A 24,200-nucleotide genomic window follows, 5' to 3' on the forward strand; every position below is an offset into this window, starting at 1 on the left:
ACATTTTCAATCTTGGAGTGGAGACTGAATCTTAAGGGGAAAAACAAATATCTTAAACCTGGTATAGATTGAATTAAACTACTGCATGTTTATACACTACACTAATAAACTAATCCAATTCTAAACTTCTTTGGAGAAACCATAGACTAAATTAAATCAATAAAATTCTCCAGAATTTTGATGAAAATGGATGCTTCTAATCTTCTTCCTATGACCAGATTAAAGTGGAAAGAAATATAAACTGAGTTTGTTGCCACTGACAACAGGGTATATCAAGAAAAGAGCTATTAAAAGATTATTTAAATCAAAATAATAATACACATGGATACCCACATTATGTTCACTGTTAAATTTAATTGTACCTCAAGCTGTTGTAAGAGAGATTTTCCCTTTTTATTGATTTCATTAATGAGGGTAAAAATAGCCACTTTGATTTCCTGTTCTACTCGTTTGTTAGTTTCATTTACTTCTTTTACCCTGAAAAGAGAGAAATCTGTCATCAGGCACTTACATTACAATATCTTCAACATCCCCCCGCCCCACGCAAATGAAAATTCAACATAGAAACTGATGCAGATTCATACAAAATATCATTATCTTAAGTAAAGATGGCATTAAAAATTACAACTATTATTTATAATTTTAAGGATCTTTTTACTACACTGTAAAGCATTTTTATACATTTAAATCTTCTCCTGGGTTTAAAAAAAGGATTTTACATGCTGTCAGTTTTCTGTTGATTTTCTACATTATTAAAAAACAGTAAAACTTAACTAAAAATCATTTACCACAACTAAAAAATCTCCACATATTTCACCTAGTGACGTGTTCTTACTTTCCTTTCATAAAAATAACTATAGTTGCCTATCCAATTATTGCCATAGCAATCTGATAGAAATTACAATATAGAGTACTGTGGTGATTGCCCTCCTTACTTTACAATGACTGTAAAGTACAAAAAGTACAGTCATAAAAATGTAGTACTATAATCAGAACAGAGCATCTATTCTATTTAGCCATGCACTGATATTACCTAGTTTGATATCTGCAAGCAAACCATCAAGCTCAGAGATCACGAAGGACCCCATAATCTATTCCCAAACTAGGAAACAATATGTACAAAGAGAACAGATCAAAAGGGAAAATTCATACTATCTATTAAAAATATTTGCAAAACTTCTTTCAAATTGCTTTTTACTCCATTCTTTGTTTCACAAGATCATGATAATAGATTGCCATAATCTACCTCCCTCAATCCTGGCCAGCATTTCATTCTCTGCTGTTGTTGGAACTGATTCTCTCATGCTTAACTTCAGGACCCTAAGTGTGCATTTAGTCATAAATAATTGTTGCATGTGCATAGGAATTGTTAAAGAGTACTGGGAAGCAACATAAAGATTTGATTTGAAAGAATACAAATCCCTTGGAGGGGATACTTTCCTAAGATATAATCCAATGTAGGAATAGCATCTATCTGCTGATGGTCTCATGTTTGGTTTACTTTGGGAAAAATATATTAAAATAAAGGAAATAGTAAAAAATCTAAAGGTCTACATCAAAAAACAGAAGCCAAGAATGAGAATTGATATGACTAAGTTTTATTAAAAGTAATGCACAAGTTAAATAAACTGCAAACATAGGATTGGATTCTAGAAGAAGAAATGTCATAAAAAACAAAATGTTCTTATTTGGTAAACGAAATTCTGATCTGAACTTGTAAGTACAAGTTTCTAGCACTCAGAGGATTCAAACCATATGAATCTCAAGTGCATAAATCAATAACAAAAATGTCAGTACTATAACAGAGAGTTCTGTGTTATAGTTTCCCTAAACTGTAGTAACTTAAAATGTGAATTACATATCCATAAAATTAGAACATCAGAAAATAAAGCTGCTATTATGTGATTGGTTTGCTTCCCCAATCTTCATCTTGCAATAAATACCAGCTAGCTGATTTTGACACTCTGATAAAATTTAAAAAAAAAACAATTCTGAATCCCATTATCTTAATATTCCTTTCTCTGTTTATTCCTTCCCACCATTTGGAGCAGAAGGAAGGTAGTTCTATCAAAACAGAGTAGTATGTCAATCATATATGGATATTAATTGATGTGTATCAGTGAGGTAAAATTAGATTACTGAATCACATTGTGTAAAATAGGAATCAAATACAAACAATGGTGCACAATGACTATCTATGGAGATTCTCAATCATTTAAATCATAGTTGCCCCAAAGGTATTTTTTCCAAAAGACAATTGGACTTTCTTGCTTTTTTCTTTGAAAACATTTTGAAGAACTGAAGAATCTTCTTGGATGAGAAATGAAATGTTTTCAAAGAAAAAAACCAAGAAAGTCTAGTTGCTTTTTGAAAAAAGCACACAGTGCTTGTGCAAATTGCAAATAGCCTCACCCTGGCAGAGTATCTCGAAATCATTGCTATAGGAATCTCATGGACCACAATGCTTACACATTGGTTTGTTCTTTCCCACAGGCTGAAGAAAATCTAGATGGATTTTCTATGGCAGACTTTGATCATAAGAAGGTCACTGACAGCCAATTATAACAAACTACAGGAAAGGATAAAGATCAAACAATGTAGGAGGATTTGTATTTAGTATACTATATTTACCAGATGTGTTAAGTATAATACATTTTTAATATTCTTTAATGGCATTTATGGATTTCCTATATACAGATCACTACAAGCTGATGCACCATATTTTCTTTGAGTCAAGAAGCTCTGACAAGTGAGCCAACATTTCTTGACTTCTCTTTTCAATGCCTTACAATGACTTTTGAAATGAGAAAAAAAAGTACTAAATTATTTCACCTGAGACTGAAACATCAAAGTAGTTAAATATCCCTAAAAATAAACATTTGTACAATGTTTCTATATGGCCATCTGTGCTTTTTCATGCAGCTGGTATATATATAGAAGTTTCTTTTCCTAGAAACTTGGTTATCACTGTTACCAACTGTTTAAGGAAAACCATCTAATACTGAAATTTTAACAATTCACCCAATTTAAATAAAATATCAGCTCTTTTAATGAAACTGTTACTTACCTATTTTGTACTTGAGTAGCTGCAAAGTTAACATAATTCTTCTTTTCAAGGAGTTTCGCTAAGAGATTCTCGATAGCACCTTTTTGATTCTGAAATGCCTCTTCCAAAAACTGATACCTTCCAAACCAGAAAACACAACATACATACTATGAAAATTCAGAGTATGATTACTTTTTATTAATAAGATGGTAAGCTATCACATATTGTAGATGTATTAAAATAAACCCAGGTTCTTCTGAATTTAGACATTACCAATAAATTTTTATTGTGTATGAACAGATGCATATCTATGTCATCAGAATTATACCCTGGCTCAGGGCTGTCAAACTTGTGCCCCGCAGGCCGGATGAATTACACACTCGCCACACCCATGCCTAGTTTAGCAAGGGGGGGGGGGATTCCGATACGTTACATGATGACGACATGATGATGTGAATTTGACATCCCTGCCCTAGCTTGTCTCGTGTCTCAAAATAATTATCACCAAGAGACTCTAAATAATGTGAGAACTTTATTGTATTATGGCATTTTGTCAAAACAGCTACTCATATATGAAATCCAGAGGCAGACCTATGAAAATAGTTGTTTTTGCAAACTGATGGTAATCTTGCTTGCTTCCAATGCACATTTAATTGGGAAAGATAGGTAAGAACTCTGAAGAAGAGACATTGTTTCCTTTTGTCACCAGAACACACACCATACAAATCTGTCTATTGTGCTCATCCAGATTACAATTGGTATACGATAAGCATCAGAACTATTGTCAATAGTCCATCAAAAACATTTTCTCTATTGCTACTTCAAATTTACTATTCTTACTTATTCTAGATAAACTAAATTAAAAACAAATAGTAAAATAGATTACATAATACGATACATATCTATTATTTATACTATGCTAAACCCAGATTGTCAAAGTATCTTAATACATACATTAATACAATATATTATTTTAAAAACAGATGGGAACTAAAGTAATTTAATGTCTTTAACCTTGTTAAATAATAAAGGGGAAAATAGGAAGATATAACATGGATGTAAACCATTAAAATATTTTCATATACAAACATATAAGAACATATTGTTTTTTATATCTTTAATGCTAGTAACTACCTAACAAAAAATGAGATTCCTAATGATAATTAAGAAAGAAGGAGAGGGAATCATGCTTCCCATATTTTTATGCCTTCTGTTTATTTATACAGACATCAGAGATAAAAATGACATAAACTAAGTAAACTGATAAAACTGATACAGATTTCCAAATCTGTAATTCCAACAGAACAGAATTTGCCTTGGTTTTGCACAAGATATAGACACCGTTTCTATTCAAAAATTATACTCTGTCCATTCAACAAAACTGAATTTGCTAGAATTACTACGATATCTGTCTTAAAAACTATTTTAAAAACAATTATGCTATAATCTAAGTAATGAATTCAAAGAGAAGTTCAACTGTTGTTAAAATATCAACAGTAACATTGCTGATTCCAATAGCATCTTAGCAAGTAATAATTCAGCATTTATGAAATGTAACTTCTTCCAATTTTCTTAATCAGTTCAAGGATCATACTGGAGCTGCATTTCTGTTATGAATGAGGAAGGTGCCTCAGAGGATATGGAAGTGCTCACAAAGCATCTGTCAGCAACAATTAAAACATCTGTGTCTATTCCTGGCATAGTGCTGCTAAACTCCAAAGTTCAGAGTGAATCCGGGAAAATACTATATTTGATTTAAAAAGTTACCACAGATGCATACCTAAATGTACTCCAAAATAACATTTCCCCTCAGGATCCAATGTGCTCCATAGACCTAAATCATATAATGAAAATTTTGTAGCTAAACTACTATTAAAATTTGTTGCTATCCTTCTTTTACTCAATTTATTAATGCTGATCTAAAAGAACAACAAAGCAAAAGAAAACTACAAACATCTCTGAATTTCAGTGGTGTAACTTTAAACTATTTATGAAATCCTGATATGTTAAAAATACTTCTGGTTAATTAGGCAATATAGTTTACAAAAAAATATTTTTAGACAAGTGTACTTACAAGAACCAAAAGCACTGGTACTAACTTAGAAGAGACATTTCCTTCCTTCCTCCCACCCACCACCACCATACTGGAGGGAATGTTTCTTTCTAAAATGGCACCTGCTTCAGGTATCATCTAAAATCAAAGAACATTGCTTTACTAATGTACAAACATATATAAAGTTAACAATTAAAAGTCATGACTACCTTGGCAAAGATTTTTTTTATTTAGATGTCTACTTATTTTTAATTGTCACATGACCTAACTATAGCAGGATTAGAAACAAAAGGCTGAATTACTACAGGCCTATTTGGCGCAAAAGGAAAGAAGACTTTAAATATAGTATTTATTTGAGGAATATTTTTCAAAGTTATCTATATAAGAAAATGTGTATTATAAAGACTCAGATAACTATACCTATGTTCTTTGTGTTCCAGTAACTGACAATCTCTGCACGTCAGCCTGTCACAGGTTTCACAGAAAAGTTTTAACTGTTCTTGTTTGTGCACAGGACAAAAAACAGGACGTTGACCAGATGCTCCAACAGCTTCTGTATTGAAAGAGACAGACTGTCCAAGTCACAAACCAAAATTCCACGGAATCCAATATAACTGGTAATGCAGACAATGAAAGCTAGTTGAAGACTATTTGTTTTATTATTATTTGTTTATCCTCACTGAAATGCTTCACTGATCGCCAATAAATATTACACAAACCATCTTGTTAAGCTGTTTGCTTCTCTCAAAAAATATACTATCTCTAATTAATATATCTTCAGCAAATCGTACCTAGATTAAAGGGCAGATTAATTGTAATAACCCATGGCTAGCTATTTAATTACTTAGCCAGCCAAAGAAACAAAGGGAGTCTTCACATTTATTTGTATATCCAAGAAAAAGATAAGGTGATATTTTTTGCTGTAAATTGGCCAGCATTATTCACATTTATAAAACTAAACGACCTTGTCTCATCTTACCACTACAACTTTTTTCTTTTTGAGATAGTCCTCAACTTATGACAACTTTGATCACTAAGCAATGCAGTAATTAAAGTATCATCACATGACCCAATTTTATGACCATTTTTACTGTGATTGTTAAGTGAATCATTGTGGTCATTAAGTGAAATACATGATTGTTAAACAAAGTCCAATTCGTCAGAACCCAGCTGGGAAGGTTGCAAATTATGATCACATGACTGCAAGGCACACTGCAACCATCATAAATACAAAGTGGCTACCAAGAGCCCAAATTGTGATCACATGATTACAAGGATGGATAGCAAGTGACTGTTTCCAAGGCCATTATAACTTCAAACCAACATTAAACAGTCATAAACTGAGGAGTACCTGTACCTGTAATTCTTTATCTCTTAAGATCACGGCTTAATCTCAATTGCCATTTCTCAACTCCTGCAGAATGTAAATACAATACCACCCTTTATGTTAAAAGCTCTTTTATACTATTTGTTCACGCTCAAATCATTTTAAAAGTAAATCCTGCATGTTTGAAGTCTGTACATATCTATTTTAAAACATGATGTACCTTGCTAAATATACGTCATTTGTAAGAAAACTACCTTTCATCACCTTATCTTAGAGAAGGAGAGAGAAAGGGAGAGAGAGGGGGAGACAAGAGAGAGAGAGAATTTCATGTAGTTTGTGCTTTATAAGTCACTCTTGGATTTCAGTGCTGAAGTAGAAGTTAAATAGATTTTTTTTCACAAAGTCTGTTAGGTCAGTAGGTTTTGACACATAAGTGATAACACACTTTTAATCTATCTCATGAATATGTACAACTACTCGGTCTTCTGCTCCCTTTTTTATTCACCTCATCCTGATTTAAATCCTCCATCAGTCAAGGGGTTCCATGCATCTGATAAAGGGAGATGCAGTTCACAAAAGCTTATATCTTTAATAACATTTTTGAGTCAGAAAAAGTGACTGCACTTATCAATCAAGCATCCCACCATCATGTGATTGCCATTTGCAATGTTTCCTGTGAGCTTCTTCAAAAAGTCAAACTGCTGCCATCTTTTCAGAGGTCCATACCAAATTCCCAGCAGGATTTTCAGCCATAGAGCAGCGAGACCACACTGAGGCTGAAAAAGGCTGAAGAAATTGTCTCTGGGATTGAAAACCCTGCTTGTATTCAGTGTGCTTCTTTTTCAGCCCAGAGCAGGAGGAGTTTCAGCACTTTTCTGAATGAACACTTATGTTGGCCTTAAACGTTAATCTGTTTTAAATTGTTTTAGCTAGCATTACTGGTTTTACCTTTATTTGTCGGGCTATTTCTGACATAGGATTTTGAAATATTTTGTAGATATTGCAAAATGGGGTATTTAAATATGAGATAAATATTATTTACTATTTAAAATATTTCTCAAGCACAGCATTGAAAAATTGGCATAAAATATTGATATAAATGAAATTACATATAATGTAAAATGGCAATTTGCACTAGTCTCTCTAAATATTCCAGCTGAATAAAATCATCTACAATATAAACATTCAATAATATTTTTCAGTTGATTACATGCAGGTTCCTCAACCTTTTTACGAAAACGACATCCTGGATTTTCATTATTTTAGGGAAATAACATGCCTCAAAGTATTTCATCATAACTTCTCAATCAATATTTTCACCTGAAGATACATCTTCTTTTTTTCTGATCATATGGTCCTTTGTAAATTTTACACGTTGATGAGCTTCTATACAGGTTTTGCAAAGCCATTCTCCACATTCCACACAGAACCCAACAGCACTAGAATTGTCATCACAACTGGTGCATACCTAGAATCAAGAAAAATGTGATCTTCAAATGTTTACATATTCTGGAAATTACCAAATGCACAGCATATTACCCTACACAGAATGTAAATCAAACTATGTTGCGAAGAGGAAAAGGTGGAAGTGACATACCTGTTCAGTTTTCTCATCAGAGCTGCTTGGTACTTCAGATGTATCTTTGACAAAATAATTATCCACCAAATCTATTTGTCTGCATTCTTGGCGACAAATTGGGCATCTGATCACACCAACTGCAACCAAAAGAGGATATTTCTTATACTTTTCTAGTTTTTATTAAACTGAAGATTGATCATATTTTTCTTTAATATTTTTTCTAAATCTATTAGCAAAGATTGTCCAATGATAAAAATGTCAAAATACTTTCTGATTCAATAGTCTTATATGTTAATAAAGGCCAAATAAAAAATATTTCAATTCCCTGACAAGAACATCTTTTAAAGTACATGTGTAACAAGGCAACTAAATTTTTGGAGTACATCAAGTATTCTCTAATTAGCTCATAATCATTTTCATAAGGTAACCCATATTATAAGACATGGATAGGTAATCTGCAACTTCTGAACTTTATGGGGTTTTGGTTCTCAACATTTCTAGGCTCTGACCATGCTGACTTAGATCTGAACAGCATCAAGTAACTCATCCTTATTGTACAAAAGGAATAACCATTTCTGTTGTAGGGTCACCTTCTGGCAGAGATTGGGGGGGGGGGGGCATAAAAAAGTTTAATAAATAAATAAAATAAAATAATTAAATTTATTTTTCCCAAAATAACTTTTCAAGCAATACTGCTTGGGTCACTTGCATATTATATACTAGTTGGATACCGTGCTTCGCTACGATCGTGCTTGATAAACTGACACTTAAAGCTTGAAAATGTATGAGTAGTTAAAAAAGGCACTGTATTATTTTGTTAGAGACCGTAAGTTTCTGTTACTGATACAGTTACAACAAATATACTTCTTGTGTTCACGGAACAACTTCTGCAGTTGGGTAACCAGTTCTAAATTAACATCCGGGTAGATTCCACAGCAGATGTCCCTCTCATTATCATCATCACCAACAAAGTATATCTGGAGAAATGAAGGCTGCTGCTGAGGTCCCGCCATGATACTCCATATCCTGTGGTAGACCTGCCCCTGCACTTCAAAAGTTGGCATAAAATTTCCCTCCTTCACCTCTCTGGCTCCAAAAGATGTCATTTGGAAACATCCATTGTACTTCTGGGCAGCAGAAAGTGCTGTGCCATTGGATGCTGATGGGTGATAAGGCTGTGTAAGGGTTCAGGGTAGGGCTCAACCACTGCAGCACAACCCGGGAGTCCCATCCTGCCACTTCAGAACACGACACCAGGCACAGGGTAGCCAAGATCCGAGATCAAACAACCTTCCCTGGAGTAATAAATCTGAGGTTCATATTTAAAACTAGACAAATACTTATTAGTCCAAGGCATTGATCTGATTTGTGATATCTTTTTACTGTATTTAGCTGCAGTTGCCTGATTAATATAGGGGTTAATAGAGGCATACTTTTTTACAGCCTCTCTATTGACTTTGGGATGACTTTGACAATACTTTTTTACTTGTGTTTTTCTAATTGCAAAAAATCTTTTCCTGCATTTTTCCCTCTTTTCTCTTTAACTGGAGTTACAGTAGAAAGAAGAGATTCGTCTGAACTGAGAGGAGGTCAGTGTAAGAAGTGAGTTGGGGCTGGGACACTATGCAGGAGAAGTTCGGTTCACAATCAGTTGACTCAATGGTGTCAGTGAGTGAAACTCATAAAGGAATATCTCTCCTGCCGCCTTGAGTTTGGAAGCAGTTCCATAAGTTGAAGGCATAGACATTTTGGTGAGGTACCGATGTTTAGTACTGTAAGGAGCCCCAAACCACTCCTGAGTGAAGGAATGGAACATCTGCCAGTTTGAACTGAGATAACGGAATGTGAGGCAACTGGCAGTTGGAACAGAATGCTTTTCAGGTGGGAAGGGGGAGTAGAATGTCTAACTCCTTAGCATCAGAGTGTGTTAATTACTGTATAAGAAATACTAATGATCTGATAGTCATTTTGAAAAACCCTTTCTTAGCAAGCACCTAGAAGCCAAGAGGAACATTTGCAAAAGCTTGATGGTTTCCAAAGAGTCCATTGACCAGATGTGAGGTTGTCTGTCTGAGGCTGCAGTCTAGACAGAGTTATGTTGTTACTCTACAAGCCACCTTGCTGGACAGTTACATCTCTGCCAGAAATGTTGCCTTTGTATTGGATCAATAGTGGAATCAGCAAGGCTGATGGTTCTTGGGAATTTCAATTTCACTGCCCTTGGGTGATGTGAGGCATGGTGTTCAGAATTTCATCCACTATGATATGATCCAATAACTGGATCATGTCACAGTGACATGATCCAGCCATGTCACTAATGCCTTGTCTGGTTTGCGATTCAGGGCAACTGCAACTTGATTTGATACATAATATTACCATCACTTTGCCTCATCAGCATACTAAACTTATAAATTATTCTCACAGTGGCTTCATACAAATGTTAAACAGCAGAAGGGAAATAATAAAACTGAAGGACTGTATTAGTTTCTTTTTGATAAACAAGATCAACATAGAATTCTGCGAGAATTAAAAGCTTTCCCAGCAGGATATAGAATTTGGAACTTTTCTAAAATGATAGAATTGAGGAAAGAGTTTGATCCAGAAGAGCAATGAACTAAATATCTTATAACTATATAAGAATGAAAGATGAGATAGTATGATACTGCATGATCTTGAGGACACAGTTTCTGTAATTTCAAATTAAAATTTTTAAGGAACTGGGTCTCTTTTAAAAACAATTAAGGCTGAAATACATTGACTGTCACCTTACACTTCACACTATACACCTTACAGTACCCACATAATTAACCCCAGTGGAAGTTCATACAAAGTTAAGAAAAGGTTGAGGGACAATTAAAAATATTTTATAATAAATCTTCTAATTAAATTCAATGCTAGAAAGAAAACATTGTTCGCATTATAAAACTGCCTGTGGATTAGAAAATAAAATTATACAAAGAGCAATCACGTTAACTATTTTGAAATAGGAAAAAAACAATCATTTTATTGGTAGAGTCAAAAAATAAAAATTTCTGAGAATACACAAATTTAATAAACTTGTTTTCAAATATTAAACACCGGAGGACAAGCCAAGGGGATCCTCCCCTGGGGGAAGGAGTTCTCAGGTTGTGGGGGGGGAGCGTTCTTCCTGCAAGCCTTGTGGCAGCTGCCTCTGTGATCCATCTAGGAGGTAGGGTTGGGGGGGGGATAGATCCACCGCCTGCCTCTTTAACCTCCTTGATAAGCCTCCTTTTGGCCCTTTGCTGCCTCCCCCACCCTTGGCTAATGCCTCTGCAATGGTTTCTCACCTTTATAAGGGCTCCTCAGAGCCTCCGGTGGTGGTGTTGCTGGAGGGCTGAGAGCTGGGCTCCTGCTGGCCTCCTCTGAGCTGCTGGGGGCCGCCATCTTGGACCACGTGGTTTCAAGATGGCCTCCGGCTCCAAATTCAAAAGGCTCCTCTTTGCTGGAGCACATGGAAATGGCTTTTGCCTTTTCAGGCTTGCCATGCAGCAGCCGCTGCCGCTCTTGCCTCCCCCTGCCTCCCACAGCTCTTTCTGAGCCTTTCCGGCTCTCACCTTGTCCACTGGTGATAGCTGCCAGCACAGGCTTTCCAGGGCGTTGTAACAACCCTTGTGGCTCAACCCCTGAGGGGAGCGGAGGAGCGCTTCTGCTCCTGAGAAGCCTCTGCAGCAAGGGCTGCCTCTAGGAAGCATGTGCCCTGTCCTCCTGCTTGCCTGGCAAAGGTCCTCACTGAGTGACTCCGTCTCACTCAGTGGCCAGGGCAGCATGCCGCCCCAGGGGGCTTGTGGCAGTCTAGTCCTTGCAGGAGGAGGCTGTGTGCGATGTAGGGAGGCAGGATTCGCCGGGTCCAAATTTATTTTCCTGAATCCTTTGTAAATTACTGGAGGTCCAGAGTGGTGCAATCTTTCCAGTGAGGATGAGTCAAAATATGGGGAAGTCCTGCTGGCCAGGGGGCGTTGCCCAAAGAGCTTATCTGACTCATCCAATCATTAGAGGACAAGGTCAACCCACTCTGGATACTCCTCCCCCCTCACAATGGAGAATTCTTCTTATTAAAAAGGGGAAAAGGAGATGATGGAAAATTTCCCAAACTGGAAACATTTAAAAAGACTGTGGATCAGCATAGGTTAGATCAGAATTCTGCTTTTTAAAAGAATATCAAAGTGCTTTCATAAAGCTTCACAAAAGTATAAAAAAGAAACCAGACTCTCGTCTGTTTGCTCTGCAACAAGTGATATTCTTAAAAATCATACTGTATGAATTTGAAGAGACTTTAGGTCACCTTCTGTAAACACCTGCAAAACAGGATTTACATTGCAATTCAATATGAAAATTCCACATATTAATTGCCTGATCTTTTCATGGATTTGGCTGCATAAATCCAAGATAAGGGACATTATCATATCTTGCAGCAGCAAATATTAAATGCTAATTTCATAGTGTGAAATGTTCATCTTTTAATGAGGTGCTAATACTGAGAGCTTAAATATTTTATTCACACCATGCCTAACTACACAAATTGCTAACAAGAAACAAAACAAAAAAAATCAGAAAGGTTGAAACAGAAACAGAAGCAGAAGGGCTAGAAAACAGAGTACTCTCTGAAAATGTTTGCCAAGCTCCTGTGGATTTAATTAACCAATGTATATGTTATTTTTCAGAAATATTTTCAGAGTTGTAATTGTAAATACTACAAATGGGTTGCAACTGACAAATATAGTTATCTTTCACTACAGCAAATGATAACAACTCAATATTATCATCACTAGTTGATCTAATGTAAAAATCTTAGCATCTACCCAGATCTTCCATAAAAATCTATTACCGCATACCACTAATTAGAGAAAATTGCAGAAAAGGGATCAAAAATCATTTCTCTAGAAAATATATCCCACAGTTTTGATTTAGCTTAGTTACAGGAGACACAGTAAAATTACTTACTATGTACTCAAAACAGTACAGTTAACAAATGGTTATATGGGTATATTTCAAAAAGGTCTAGGGAGAAAAATTTATAGCAATTGAAGATGTTAAAATTGAATTCAGTTCAGTCATTGAAAATATTTCAGAAGCTATCTCCTGCAGAATGTAATACATAAAATTCTTACTTCTTCAAGGATGCAGGTTTGAAATTTTGCACCAGGTTAATTAAGATTAATTAATCTTAATTCACAGCTGAAAAGTTTTCTGCTATACAACTAGTGGGATTTTTTTTATTTTATTTTTTAGTTTCCAGTCTGATTTTCTTAGTGGCCAACATCAATATGTAGATATTTAAAAACAAATTTACAAAGTAAATACAAATTATTTTTAAATTATAGCTCACTAGAGCTGGTTATATTTTAAATTAATGTATATTAAACGTAGCAAATTAACCAATATGAAGAGTCTAAATTCTACTTCCTATCAATCTATATCTAGTGAACTAAAGCAATAAATAAAGTAATTTATTATTGGAAGCAAGAATAAATTGCTCCCAAGTCACAAGAAATCCAAAATTGTCCTGTCTCAGAAGACAATCCTTTATCAAAAAAAATCCTTGGCATATATAAATCCATCATATATGCTTGAATTATTAAAATGCCCTGGACTGGATTAAGGTTATTCAGGTTCACCGTATTGAAAAGAATTGGTTCCAATAAAACTGACTCACATTAGGTAACAAATATGACATGGACAAAAAGTACATCCAGAAGTACTAGCTGTAATCTTATTGTAAGGTTACATTGGTGGTGAATATCTGTAGCTCGGATGTAGGATGAGGGTGGTAGTTAGTTCTCAAAGCTTGTGGTTTAGTTTCTGAACATTTCGTTACCAGGCTTGGTAACATCTTCAGCGGAATTTAGGGAATGTCAGTATCAGTGTTCAGGTCACATGTTCAGGTCACATGAGGTAAGGGTTTCATGTGGTCAGGAGTGACTTCACCATCACAAGACCTACTGACCACAAAGCCCTTATAAGCAGAAGAACACCAACACTGACATCCCCTAAATTCCACCTAGCCTGATAACAAAATGTTCGGAAACCAATCCACATGCTCAGAGAACAAACCTCCACCTTCAAGGTTAATTAACTCTTGCAAGTCTGAAAATACAACCCCCCCTCCACTTTTCCTTTACAATCCAAGAAACTAGGGAGAATCCTTCAGTAGTATTTGCCACGCCTTCATTCCTGTTGCAGACTCAGCTGCCACTTAGTTGAGTGTTATCTGGTCTCAACTCCTTCTGTCTTCCAGGATCATCCCACATAGGATTACATCCTTGTATTTTGTTAAATTTACTTCCTGTTACTATAGTTTTAAGAATAAAACCCTTTTTTATTTTCCCTTGTTTTACTTTTTCCTTTCCTTCCACTTCTATTTATAATGTATCTACTCACAGTATTATTGGGTTTCAGAAAAGGACAAATAATATACTTTCTTTCTTTTTGTTCTGATATATTAGAATTTTCTTCTCTGGTTTTCCATTGTTATTCTAATAAATTCTCAATGCTGCTGGACCATTCCTGCATCACTTAAGATACTTAACTGATTAAGTCTCTCAAATGAGCTCAATTAAGATCCACTTTTACTTGATTAGAAACATATATTGTTGAATTTCTTATTCACCTTCACTGTCCTCAAGGCCTGCTAAATGCCTATATCTCAAATAGTATTTTAAATAATTATATCAACCAGTCCTTAATTGCTGGTGATAGCTCAAGCTCTTGATTATTAAAGTCCATGCAGATGTTCCCACTGCCACTATTTCTATAATTTCCTCTCCTTGTTTGCATGTTCCTACTGACTTTTTAAAGCTGAAGAATGTACAAGAAACTTATTAAAACTGCCATCAAAATACTATGAAGAGGAAGGGAGTTGCAAAAAGCAAGAAAGATTTTCTTGAATTGTGCATCTCCCAATTCTGGAATTTAAAATAAAAGCAATGATGCCTTTTGCTCTGTCTGCATGTACTAATTTTTAAAGAATTCTCTGAAATTCATGAATGTTTATCAGCATATTTTCTTTGGTTCTTTGAATTCATTATTAATATTAGTTTTTTTGGGGAGGTAACATTTAAATAATGTAAGGCAGGGGTGTCCAAACATGGGAACTTTAAGACGTGTGGACTTCAACTCCCAGAATTCCCCAGCCAGCCTGGAATTCTGGGAGTTGAAGTCCACACATCTTAAAGTTCTCAAGTTTGGACACCTCTGATGTAAGGCAATTTATTACCTTTAAACCTTCTAATTAAAAAAAATCTAGGTAAAATTATATCAAATATACCTTAGTTTTTTTCAGTGAAAATCCTGAAATATTCTGTGTCAAATACTTGTCAGGCTGGGGTTAAAACTAATGTATGATTCTCTTTTCAATTTTGTTCACTTAATATAAGTAAAATCAATATTTGAAATCATATCCTGTGCCCAGTAACTCAGGTCCTGGTCATCTCACACTTGGGATTATTCTGCAGTGTGTTCTACATGAGACTACTGTTGAAGAGCATTCAGAAGTGACAAATGGCACAAGTGTGGCACACCGTCAGATCTTGCGTCTCCTAAATGACCCATGTTACACCAATGTTCAACGAGCTGAGCTGGCTCAGTTTTGCTTCCAGGTGCAATTCAAGGTGTTGACTATCACCTTTAAAACCCTATATGGCATGGGTGCATGCCATGCATTGGTCTCGAGGAAACATTTCATTCCAAAGGAAACAGGCCTATCCCACTCTTGCCAGCAGAAGGGGCATGCTGTGTGCCGTGCGCTTTGAAACATCTTGCCCCCTCCCCAGTGGAGATCTGCTCACATCCTTCTGATCTTCCATAAGAGCCTGAAGATCTGGCTCTGCCAGTTGGATTTGGGCACCAAAGGGGGACTATCACTGGAGACCAGTTGATAATTTACGAAGAGATCCCACCTACTCACCTGCACATCCTGTTCCCTCCATCCCCGTCTTTTAATTGTAATATTTATTGTTATCAGAAGTATTTATTTTTTACGGTTTTATTGTTATAAAGTCACCTTCAGGTAAGAGAGTTGGCAAATAAATCTAACAAAAAAATAAACATCCTCTAAAACATCAGATTTTCCAATTTTATCATACATACATTATTTAATCAACAGTCCAAAACATCTTCCATGCTAGCCTGTTTCCCTTACCATACTACAAATTATTTATTCATTCATTTAGCTGCTCATGTCATATACATACAGGACTCATAGCAGCTTACAATAGAAAGATTAACAGGTAAACTGCATAATATAATATAAAATACAATAATATAAAAATAAAAGCAGCAGAACATCAAGGCTTTCAGGGCAATGCAAAAAACCAGCAGGATGAGGGCTAAACTAATCTTAGAGGGAATAATGTTTCCATAGTAGTGGTGGCCCATATTCCTGCTGGCCAACATTCCTTTGCCAATAGCACTCGGACCATGCCCTCCCTGCCAGACCAGGTAGGTTGAGCAGAAAAAATTGGGAGAGACAGTCCTGTAAGTAGTGCAGTACCAAGTCATTAAGGCCTTCAAAGTGAATATCAACACCTTGAATTTCACCCAGAAGCACACTGAAAGCCAATGCAATTCAAAAAACAGTGGTATTATATGTGTCAAATAACCAACACATTAACTGCCATCACATTCTGCACCAGTTAAAGCTTCCAAATGCTTTTCAAGATCACCTTCATTAAGAACATGTTGCAATATAACACACGAGTGACCATGAACAGGGTCCCAGTGAATGAATACCATATTTTTCGGAGTATAACACGCACTTTTCCCTCAAAAAAGAGGCTGAAAATCTGGGTGCATCTTATACACTGAATACAGCATTTTGGGGTCTCCCAAAACCCCACCCCCTTTGCAAAAATGGCTGTGCATAGCCTTTAGGGGGCTTCCAGAGTACTCCTGGGGCCTGGGGAGGGCAAAAATGAGCAAAAACCAGGCTTTTTTGCCCCTCCCCCCCAACCCCCGGGAGCACTCTATAAGCCTCCTAAAGGTATGCATGCCCTTATTTTGACAAAAAATGGGCCCGTTTTTGCAAAAAATTGGCTGTTTTTTGCTTGTTTTTGCTCCCCCCCCCCCAGCCCGCAGGAGCACTCTACAAGTCTCCATGCGTGCCCTTTTTTCATGAAAAACAGGCCTTTTGTGGGAGATTTGCAGAGTGCAAAAACTGTTTTGCCTCTTCAAAATCTTGGTGCATCTTATACTCTGGTGCGTCTTATACTCGGAAAAATATGGTAGGTACAAGTCCCTGAAGCTCCCCACCACACCACACCCCAATAGTGCAGTATCTAGGGTAGTGCTATCTACCCAGAACCAAAGATATAAGATCTACAGACCCAGGAGGCCCAAATACACAGAACCACCCAGTCTTGCTCAGATTGAGCTGAAATTTATGGCATCCCTTCCACGGCCCAAGACAGAACCTCTGTGGCATCATTTGGGCATCAGGGACGGAAATATAAAGCTGACTATTATCAGCATATAGATAATATTTAACCCCAATCTCTGGACAGCTTTACCCAATGGCTTTATGTAGATGTTAAACAGGAAAGGAGAACGTACCAGGCCCTAAGGCACCTTACAAAGGACTACAGGCTAGACCTCTCTCCCCCATCAATATCTATTGGAAACAACCCTGGAGAAGGAACCCACCACAACTCTCAGAGCTAGCCCAGAAGAATTTCCTGATTTATAGATTGATTTTTCAATACTGTGGTGGTATGAATATTACAGGGTGATGTGCCTAAATACGGGTATTATAGAACATAGAACCAAATCCTTTAGGAGCAATTGGCTATATCAACATTCTTGATATTTTGCACGCAACCTCCTTGTCCTATTTCACATAACCATTTTGCTGATCTTAAATAAATCACTGTATTTTTATTGCTCACTATTTCAATCAAGTAATTTACATTCCAAATGAGATTTAAACTAGTTGTTGATGCTGCCAAATTAGTCTTAATGCCTAATGGGAATACAATTCTTAAACCAATTGACTTTACAAAATTATGAGTTATAATTTTAAAAAACTTTAATGAGTAATGTCTACAAATACCTCAAATATATGGTCTATTTGAATAAATCGTAAAATCCGCTTTACTAGTTATAAGAATGAACAACAGGAATGTATTTGTTTTGATTCATAAATAGTCTGTCTTAAACTAATCTGCAATTTTATATTACATTATTTTAGTTATAGAATAACCTAAACTATACTAAGTTTCATTTTTAACTTTTTACTTCAAAGAAAAATCTTCTATAACTTTTTCATAGGAAGAACCTGGCATTTTTATTAGTCTTGATATTTCCACAGGAGCTCAATATATATAATTCATCCTGCATTCTTCCCAAGAACAACATTATATGCTGGATTGAGAAATAATGGCTGGCCAATTATCATTCAGTGGATTTTAATAGAAGAAAATGAACTTCAGAACCCTAGATAAATTGGTAGACATTCTCATCCTTGAAATATTACTGATTTCAAGATTGAAGATAAAAATTGTCATCTATTATTAAACAATTTATAAACTCGCTCAGCAAACAAGCCTAACCATTAAAACATTAAGCATATAGAAACAGATATGGGAAAAACTAAAACTTATATAGCCTAAAGCAGCCTTTCTCAACTGTAGGTTGCCTGATGTATTGGACTAATTTCAGGTCATTACAGCCTTTGATTATGGTGGCTCAAAATAAAAATAATAGAAATCCAACATAACTGGAGGTCATCAAATTGAGAATGGCTAGCCCTGACAATACAAAGTTATATGGGCCAATGGTTTGATTAAAAGTCAAATACATATATAATTATTAGAGTTTATTAGAGTTCTTTTTTTAGACCCAAAGTCAGCCCCTTTCTCTCTAATTGCTTATAAATTAGTCTGTAAGTTATGAGCACGGAAGATTTTTATATTTCCAACTATTATCATTTTTTCTTTTAAAAAAGGCTCCATTGAGGCAGAAACCATGATAAACATTCATCTGTTTGACATTTACAAATAATACAAATATTTTTTCAGGAAGTTGAAAAATAGATTAAAACTCACTTTTCAGTATTGTATATTATAACAATTTTCAAAGAGCAGTTTTCCCCCTGTATTTACTCTTGTGACTAACTGCAATATTATACAACTTTCTCATAATGAAAAACATAATTACATTTGAACATAATGACAAATAAAAGACAATATTCATAGTTCAAACAGTGTAGAGAGAAACTGGATTACATACAAAATAATTATGTATTATTAACCTATATTCTAATACTATGTCCAAAACAGCTTATTAAATCTCAATATTTTCAGCATGTAAGCAAAACACACCCAAATGCTTCATGTAAAGAAGATTAGCTATATATATTCTTCACAAAACATGCAAACATGGTCATCAATCTAAAGTGCAATGAATCCTAATCTTACTATTGAAATCTGTCTAAATAGTTCTAGGAATTTCCATCAATTTTCAAGAGTACATGAATTCATAGAAAAATAAAAACATTAAAAATGTCATCAAGTTAACAAAAACAATTTTCAAGACATTATTAAGACACCCAATTAAGTCTATTTGAGGCAGAATGTAAAATTATATTAAATGAAAAGGACTAGATAAGAAAATGAGGCTACAGCCCCAAGGCCACAAGATTGGATGACTCCCCCTCAAAAGTCAGCAACAAGTTTCTGATCTTGGAGAAGGGAACTGAACATCAGAATTAGCCTCCATTGTTACCCTTTCTGAAATCAAACTTGGAAGCCCCTAACACTGAAGCTTGATTGAAGGCAGGTTTCAGAAAATTAATTTGGCAGATGCAAATAAGCTGCTTTCTTTTGTGTATTGATTTATCACATTTGTCTAGCCTCTCATTCACCAAAGGTGATTCTGATTGGAGAACAACAATCAGATAACAAAAAGGAAAAAAGCAAATAAGGCAAAATATAAGGATAGTGATCACTTCCCCTTTCCAGCTTGGATCATTGGAAAGCTCTGAGTTGCCACTAAGACTGCCATTTCCATCCCTCAAAAGTCCAGTCCAGTTTACATACTACCTCTCATTAGGACAGGTAACAGCCTTATTACGTCACTCTATCTTCCAGCTACAATGTAGAGATAATACAGATTATTTAATTTATATGAGTATTTGTAAATTAATATTATATATCATATAATTAGTTGATAATTATTTTGTTAAGAACTTGTACCAGTATCATTTTGACAGAGAATAACATCAGAGATTTTGAATCATCTCAGAAAGCTCTAAATTCATTTTTGTAAATTCCTTTTATTTTCTGGGGGGAAATTGTAAATATGAAATTAGAAAAACCAGAGGTATAGCATTAAAAGTATGGATTATCTAAGCATCATAGGCAGTTCATGGATGCCAGTGCAATGAGGTTTTTTCCTCAGGTAGAATTTTTTAAAAAATTATAGCAATTCATGGAAACTATATATTTATTAAATTTATGTATGTATGTACACATCATCACAAGTGATATTCATTTATTTGTTCATTTTTTGTGGCTGACCATCTCAATCAATGACTTAGCTGAAAGAAAATAATACTAAATTCCAGTCACAAAAAATTCAGAGAGTACAATAATTTCTTTTGACCTACATTATATAGTTTAATATATTTCCCAAATGATACTGCTTTCATAAAGAAGATTTGAAAAAAAATTCATGGGGGGAGAGGTGTCACCACTTTTAATGTGGTGTCTGATACTTGATATCCACCCAATTTAAGAATATTATGCATAATTCTCTGAAAATCCATTTAATGTATATCTTCCAAAGTTTTAAAAAAAATGTTCATGTCAAACACACTTCAGAGAATCTGGATTGAGGAAAAAGTATCTTAGAGTGAAATTCCCAAACAGAAAAAGCCAGCAATATTAGAGAAAGTCTAGAAGCATTTGACATGCATTTCATTTATTCTCAATAATACCGACAAGAACAAAACACTATCCACTATTATTTTCAGGGCAAGGTGAGCATCATTGATTTGCTAAAGCTTCCAGTATCTGTAATATAGATATTAACTACTAAAAGGCAGACAAAAAGTGCTGGACAATCCTTAAAATGTATTTTGTTTTTCTTAAATACTGCTAGCCAGGGAAATGCAAAGATCTGAAGAGGGAGGGAGGGAGGGAATATTTGAATTTGATCTCCAAAAGGTACTATGAGTGTCTATGGAACACTTTAGAGAAAAGAGGGAGGGAGGAGTCTGTTAGAGTGGAATGCTGGAAACAGTTATAATTTGTCAGTTAGGATTAGACATGATAGGATTCTTAAATTAAGAAGAAAACACCCTCAATTGATACCTAAATGTTTACTCTTATCATACAAAATATTATCGCACTCTCAACAATACAATATTACTCATACAAAGTACTAGACAAATTTGGGTAGAAGTGCTCAAATAAATATACATTTCTGAGTTCAGAATGATTTAATTCTAAGTGTAACTTCTTTTGCAACAGGTGCAAATTAACAAACTCCACATTATTAATATAACTAAATGCAAATGAACTAATAAAAACAAGTTCTTCAAAGCCCAGTGTCTACTGATACACTATATTGTGTTCTGAAGGTGACTGAAGATAAGGAAATAAGACTTAACAGATTTGTAGTTTGTAGTTTGGGTCTTTGTTTTATATTCACCAATTAGTAAAATTACCGACATTTATCTGTAGAAAGCCACATGGTTTAAATACCCACCTGGAAGCAATGTAATCTAATATGGTCTCGCTGCAATTGACCACTTAGACACAGAAGAGATTCTCCCAAGGTCAGGCTTGATGGTGTATATAGCAACAAATGCACCAAATTCTACACAAAAGATCTGCTCCGGACCAATTCCATCTTAACAGCATCACCACTGTTCAACCTTAATGTACGCACCTATATTGCCCTTGACACAAGCCTCCGATCAGGCAAGTCAGTCCTGGGATTTCTTTTCTAACCCATCCTATATCGCTGCATCATACGGGGTTATTGATCTGGCCAAAATGGTGCCAGTTTAAGTCACAAGCCCATTAATATCCCACTCCCCTCCATTCATTCCCCTTGCTCGGCAGCCCCTTCTTCCCTTAGGCAGGCGCACACCTTTAGCAGGGCTGCTTCGCTAGTCAAGGCTTCTGTCACCGGCACACTCACCCTGCTGGATATCCCCGTTGGCACCGCCGGGCACCGGCACCGTGAGTTGGCGCTCGGGCTCCGGCAAGCAGCGGCGGCAAAAGGAATGAAGGCAAGGCAACAGCTTCGGTTCGGCCTCCCGGCTTTGCAGGCTCTGCGCGCACACTGCGCAGGTGTCTAGAAGCGACAGCGGGCCCGGCGCAGCGCTGGACAGAGCGGGGGGAGCGGGGCTGGGGCCCAGAGGCGCCGGGATAGAAGTGGAGCTCGGGCCTACGCTTACCACAACCGGCGCCGCGGCCTCCGCCTCCCCTGGGCCCTTGTCCGCCGCCGCAGCCAGGATCGCCGCGGCAGGGCTTTCCCTTTCTTCGAGCTGGATAGGGGCCGGAGAAGACGGGGATGCGATTGCCGCCGCGGAGGTGACAACAACAGCCGACGCCGCAGCGGCAGGTTCGGGACCACCCCCCGTCGGCCCGGCCTCTCCAGCCCCCTCCCCGCCGCCACCGCCGCCGCCTCCTCCTCCTCCTCCTTTGTTTTCCGCCATATTTCCTCCTTTGAACCCGACTCCCCGCTTTGCTCACGCATCGGATGGCGCATGCGTCCGCACGCACGCCATCAGGTTGCGCGCGCGCCTCCGACCCTCTTCTGGAGCTGGGACTGCAGAGATTGAGTGGGCGGGGGAGGGGGCGAGGGGAGAGCGAGCGTGCGCGTTCTAAGAGTGGGGGGGGAAAGGTGGAGGTGGTTAGCAACCTTTACAATGTAATAAAGCGAACGGAATGAATGCAGAAGGGAGCGCAGGCGCGCAATGCTGGGGGGGGGGGACCTGTAAGGCAACAGCGCATGCGCATCAGTGTCTTATACGTGGATGTCTAAGATAATTTTTGGCGGCTGGAAACTGGAAGGAAATTAGAGTCATGTGATATTGTTTAAAGTATCCAAGCTGAACGTCTGTGCGGATTCTCAATCGTCCAAGTGATAGTTGTCCCAAATATGCTTTTCCAAAAGGCAACCTACTGTAGGGAGTTAGAACCCACTCCTCTCCTAGAAAAAAATGAAATATCTTGGGAATTATTGAAAAGGCAGAATATTATATTTCCCTGAATAAAAAATGGAGAAACGTGTTTTTAGACAGGAAACAGACTTACTCTTAATAACCCCCACCTTTGACAATTGGCCATTAAAGGCCTGAGCCAGTCTATGCTACATAACAAAGATCTTCAGCTTCAGGGTGATGGGATTAAAGCATGATAGTATTAGCCCTTTAGGCATCTCACCATAGGGCACCTAGTAAAAAGCAATGCTCAAAGAAATTTGAACTCAAAGCACAGCCTACAGAGTTGATCCTCCATGGCCCCATGGGAGTCTGACAATCAATCAGAATACAAGCTCAAGTTCAAAGCCCAGAGAGGGCATAAAACCAGAGACTTTTTTTCTTCACTCAACATCTTGAAGCACGTGATCACCTTTTCTGCTCAGGAACTCAAGCCATGTGATCCTGTTCACCATTAAATCATCTTTCCAAGCAGCCTCCATGTTTCCAGTGTCTTTTTCCACACTTGAAACTGAACCCAGAAGGACATTTCTTGCAACACTATGATGAAAAAACAATAATTTGCTTCTAAAGGACTTGATTTTCACACATGTCTGATGCCAGACTAGGTGCAATGACAGCGATGCTGCACTTTTAATAATTGTTAATACATTGTTAATGTTAATTCTTTAATAATTTGAGCAGGTGTATTTGCATGACAACTTCTGTGCATCTGAATTTGTGTGCACAAGTTTCAAAAGGAATTTGCTGCTACAGCATCCTGTTTGGCCAGGTTTGGTGTATTGCACATTCGAGCTGGCATAATTTATTCTGAAATAAGGCTGGAGTTTTAGTATCAGATTGGGGAATATTCTCTGAGCAACAAAGAGCTTGTTTTAAAAAGAAGCTTCGGATATCATGATAGTGTGAATCAAGCCCTTTTGTGAACCATTAAAGGAGCAATATATTGTAGAAAGTTAGCACACACCCTCTCCTAGGAAAATGAGATGTTTTAGGAAATATTAAAAG

General features: G+C 36.6%; 1 protein-coding gene across 4 annotated transcripts in view; it reads right to left on the reverse strand.

Annotated features, from left to right (window-relative positions):
- TRIM33 (tripartite motif containing 33) overlaps nt 1-22,707 on the reverse strand; it is a 56,619-nt gene extending 33,912 nt beyond the window's left edge. For all 4 annotated transcript variants that reach the window (XM_087720167.1, XM_014054047.2, XM_087720166.1 and 1 more), the window contains exons 1-6: nt 22,166-22,707; nt 8,024-8,142; nt 7,747-7,894; nt 5,520-5,652; nt 3,068-3,184; nt 363-477 (exon numbers count right to left, since the gene is read on the reverse strand). In XM_087720167.1, coding sequence (XP_087576293.1) covers nt 363-477; nt 3,068-3,184; nt 5,520-5,652; nt 7,747-7,894; nt 8,024-8,142; nt 22,166-22,685 — 1,152 coding nt within the window. In that variant the 5' untranslated portion in view covers nt 22,686-22,707. The remainder of the gene's footprint in view (nt 1-362; nt 478-3,067; nt 3,185-5,519; nt 5,653-7,746; nt 7,895-8,023; nt 8,143-22,165) is intronic.
- Between the last annotated feature and the right edge of the window lie 1,493 nt (nt 22,708-24,200).

The sequence above is a fragment of the Thamnophis sirtalis genome, unplaced genomic scaffold, assembly GCF_051295495.1.
Source record: "Thamnophis sirtalis isolate CommonGarterSnake01/CBP01778 unplaced genomic scaffold, rThaSir2_p1.2 scaffold_7, whole genome shotgun sequence".
Classification (NCBI taxonomy): Eukaryota; Metazoa; Chordata; class Lepidosauria; order Squamata; family Natricidae; genus Thamnophis; species Thamnophis sirtalis.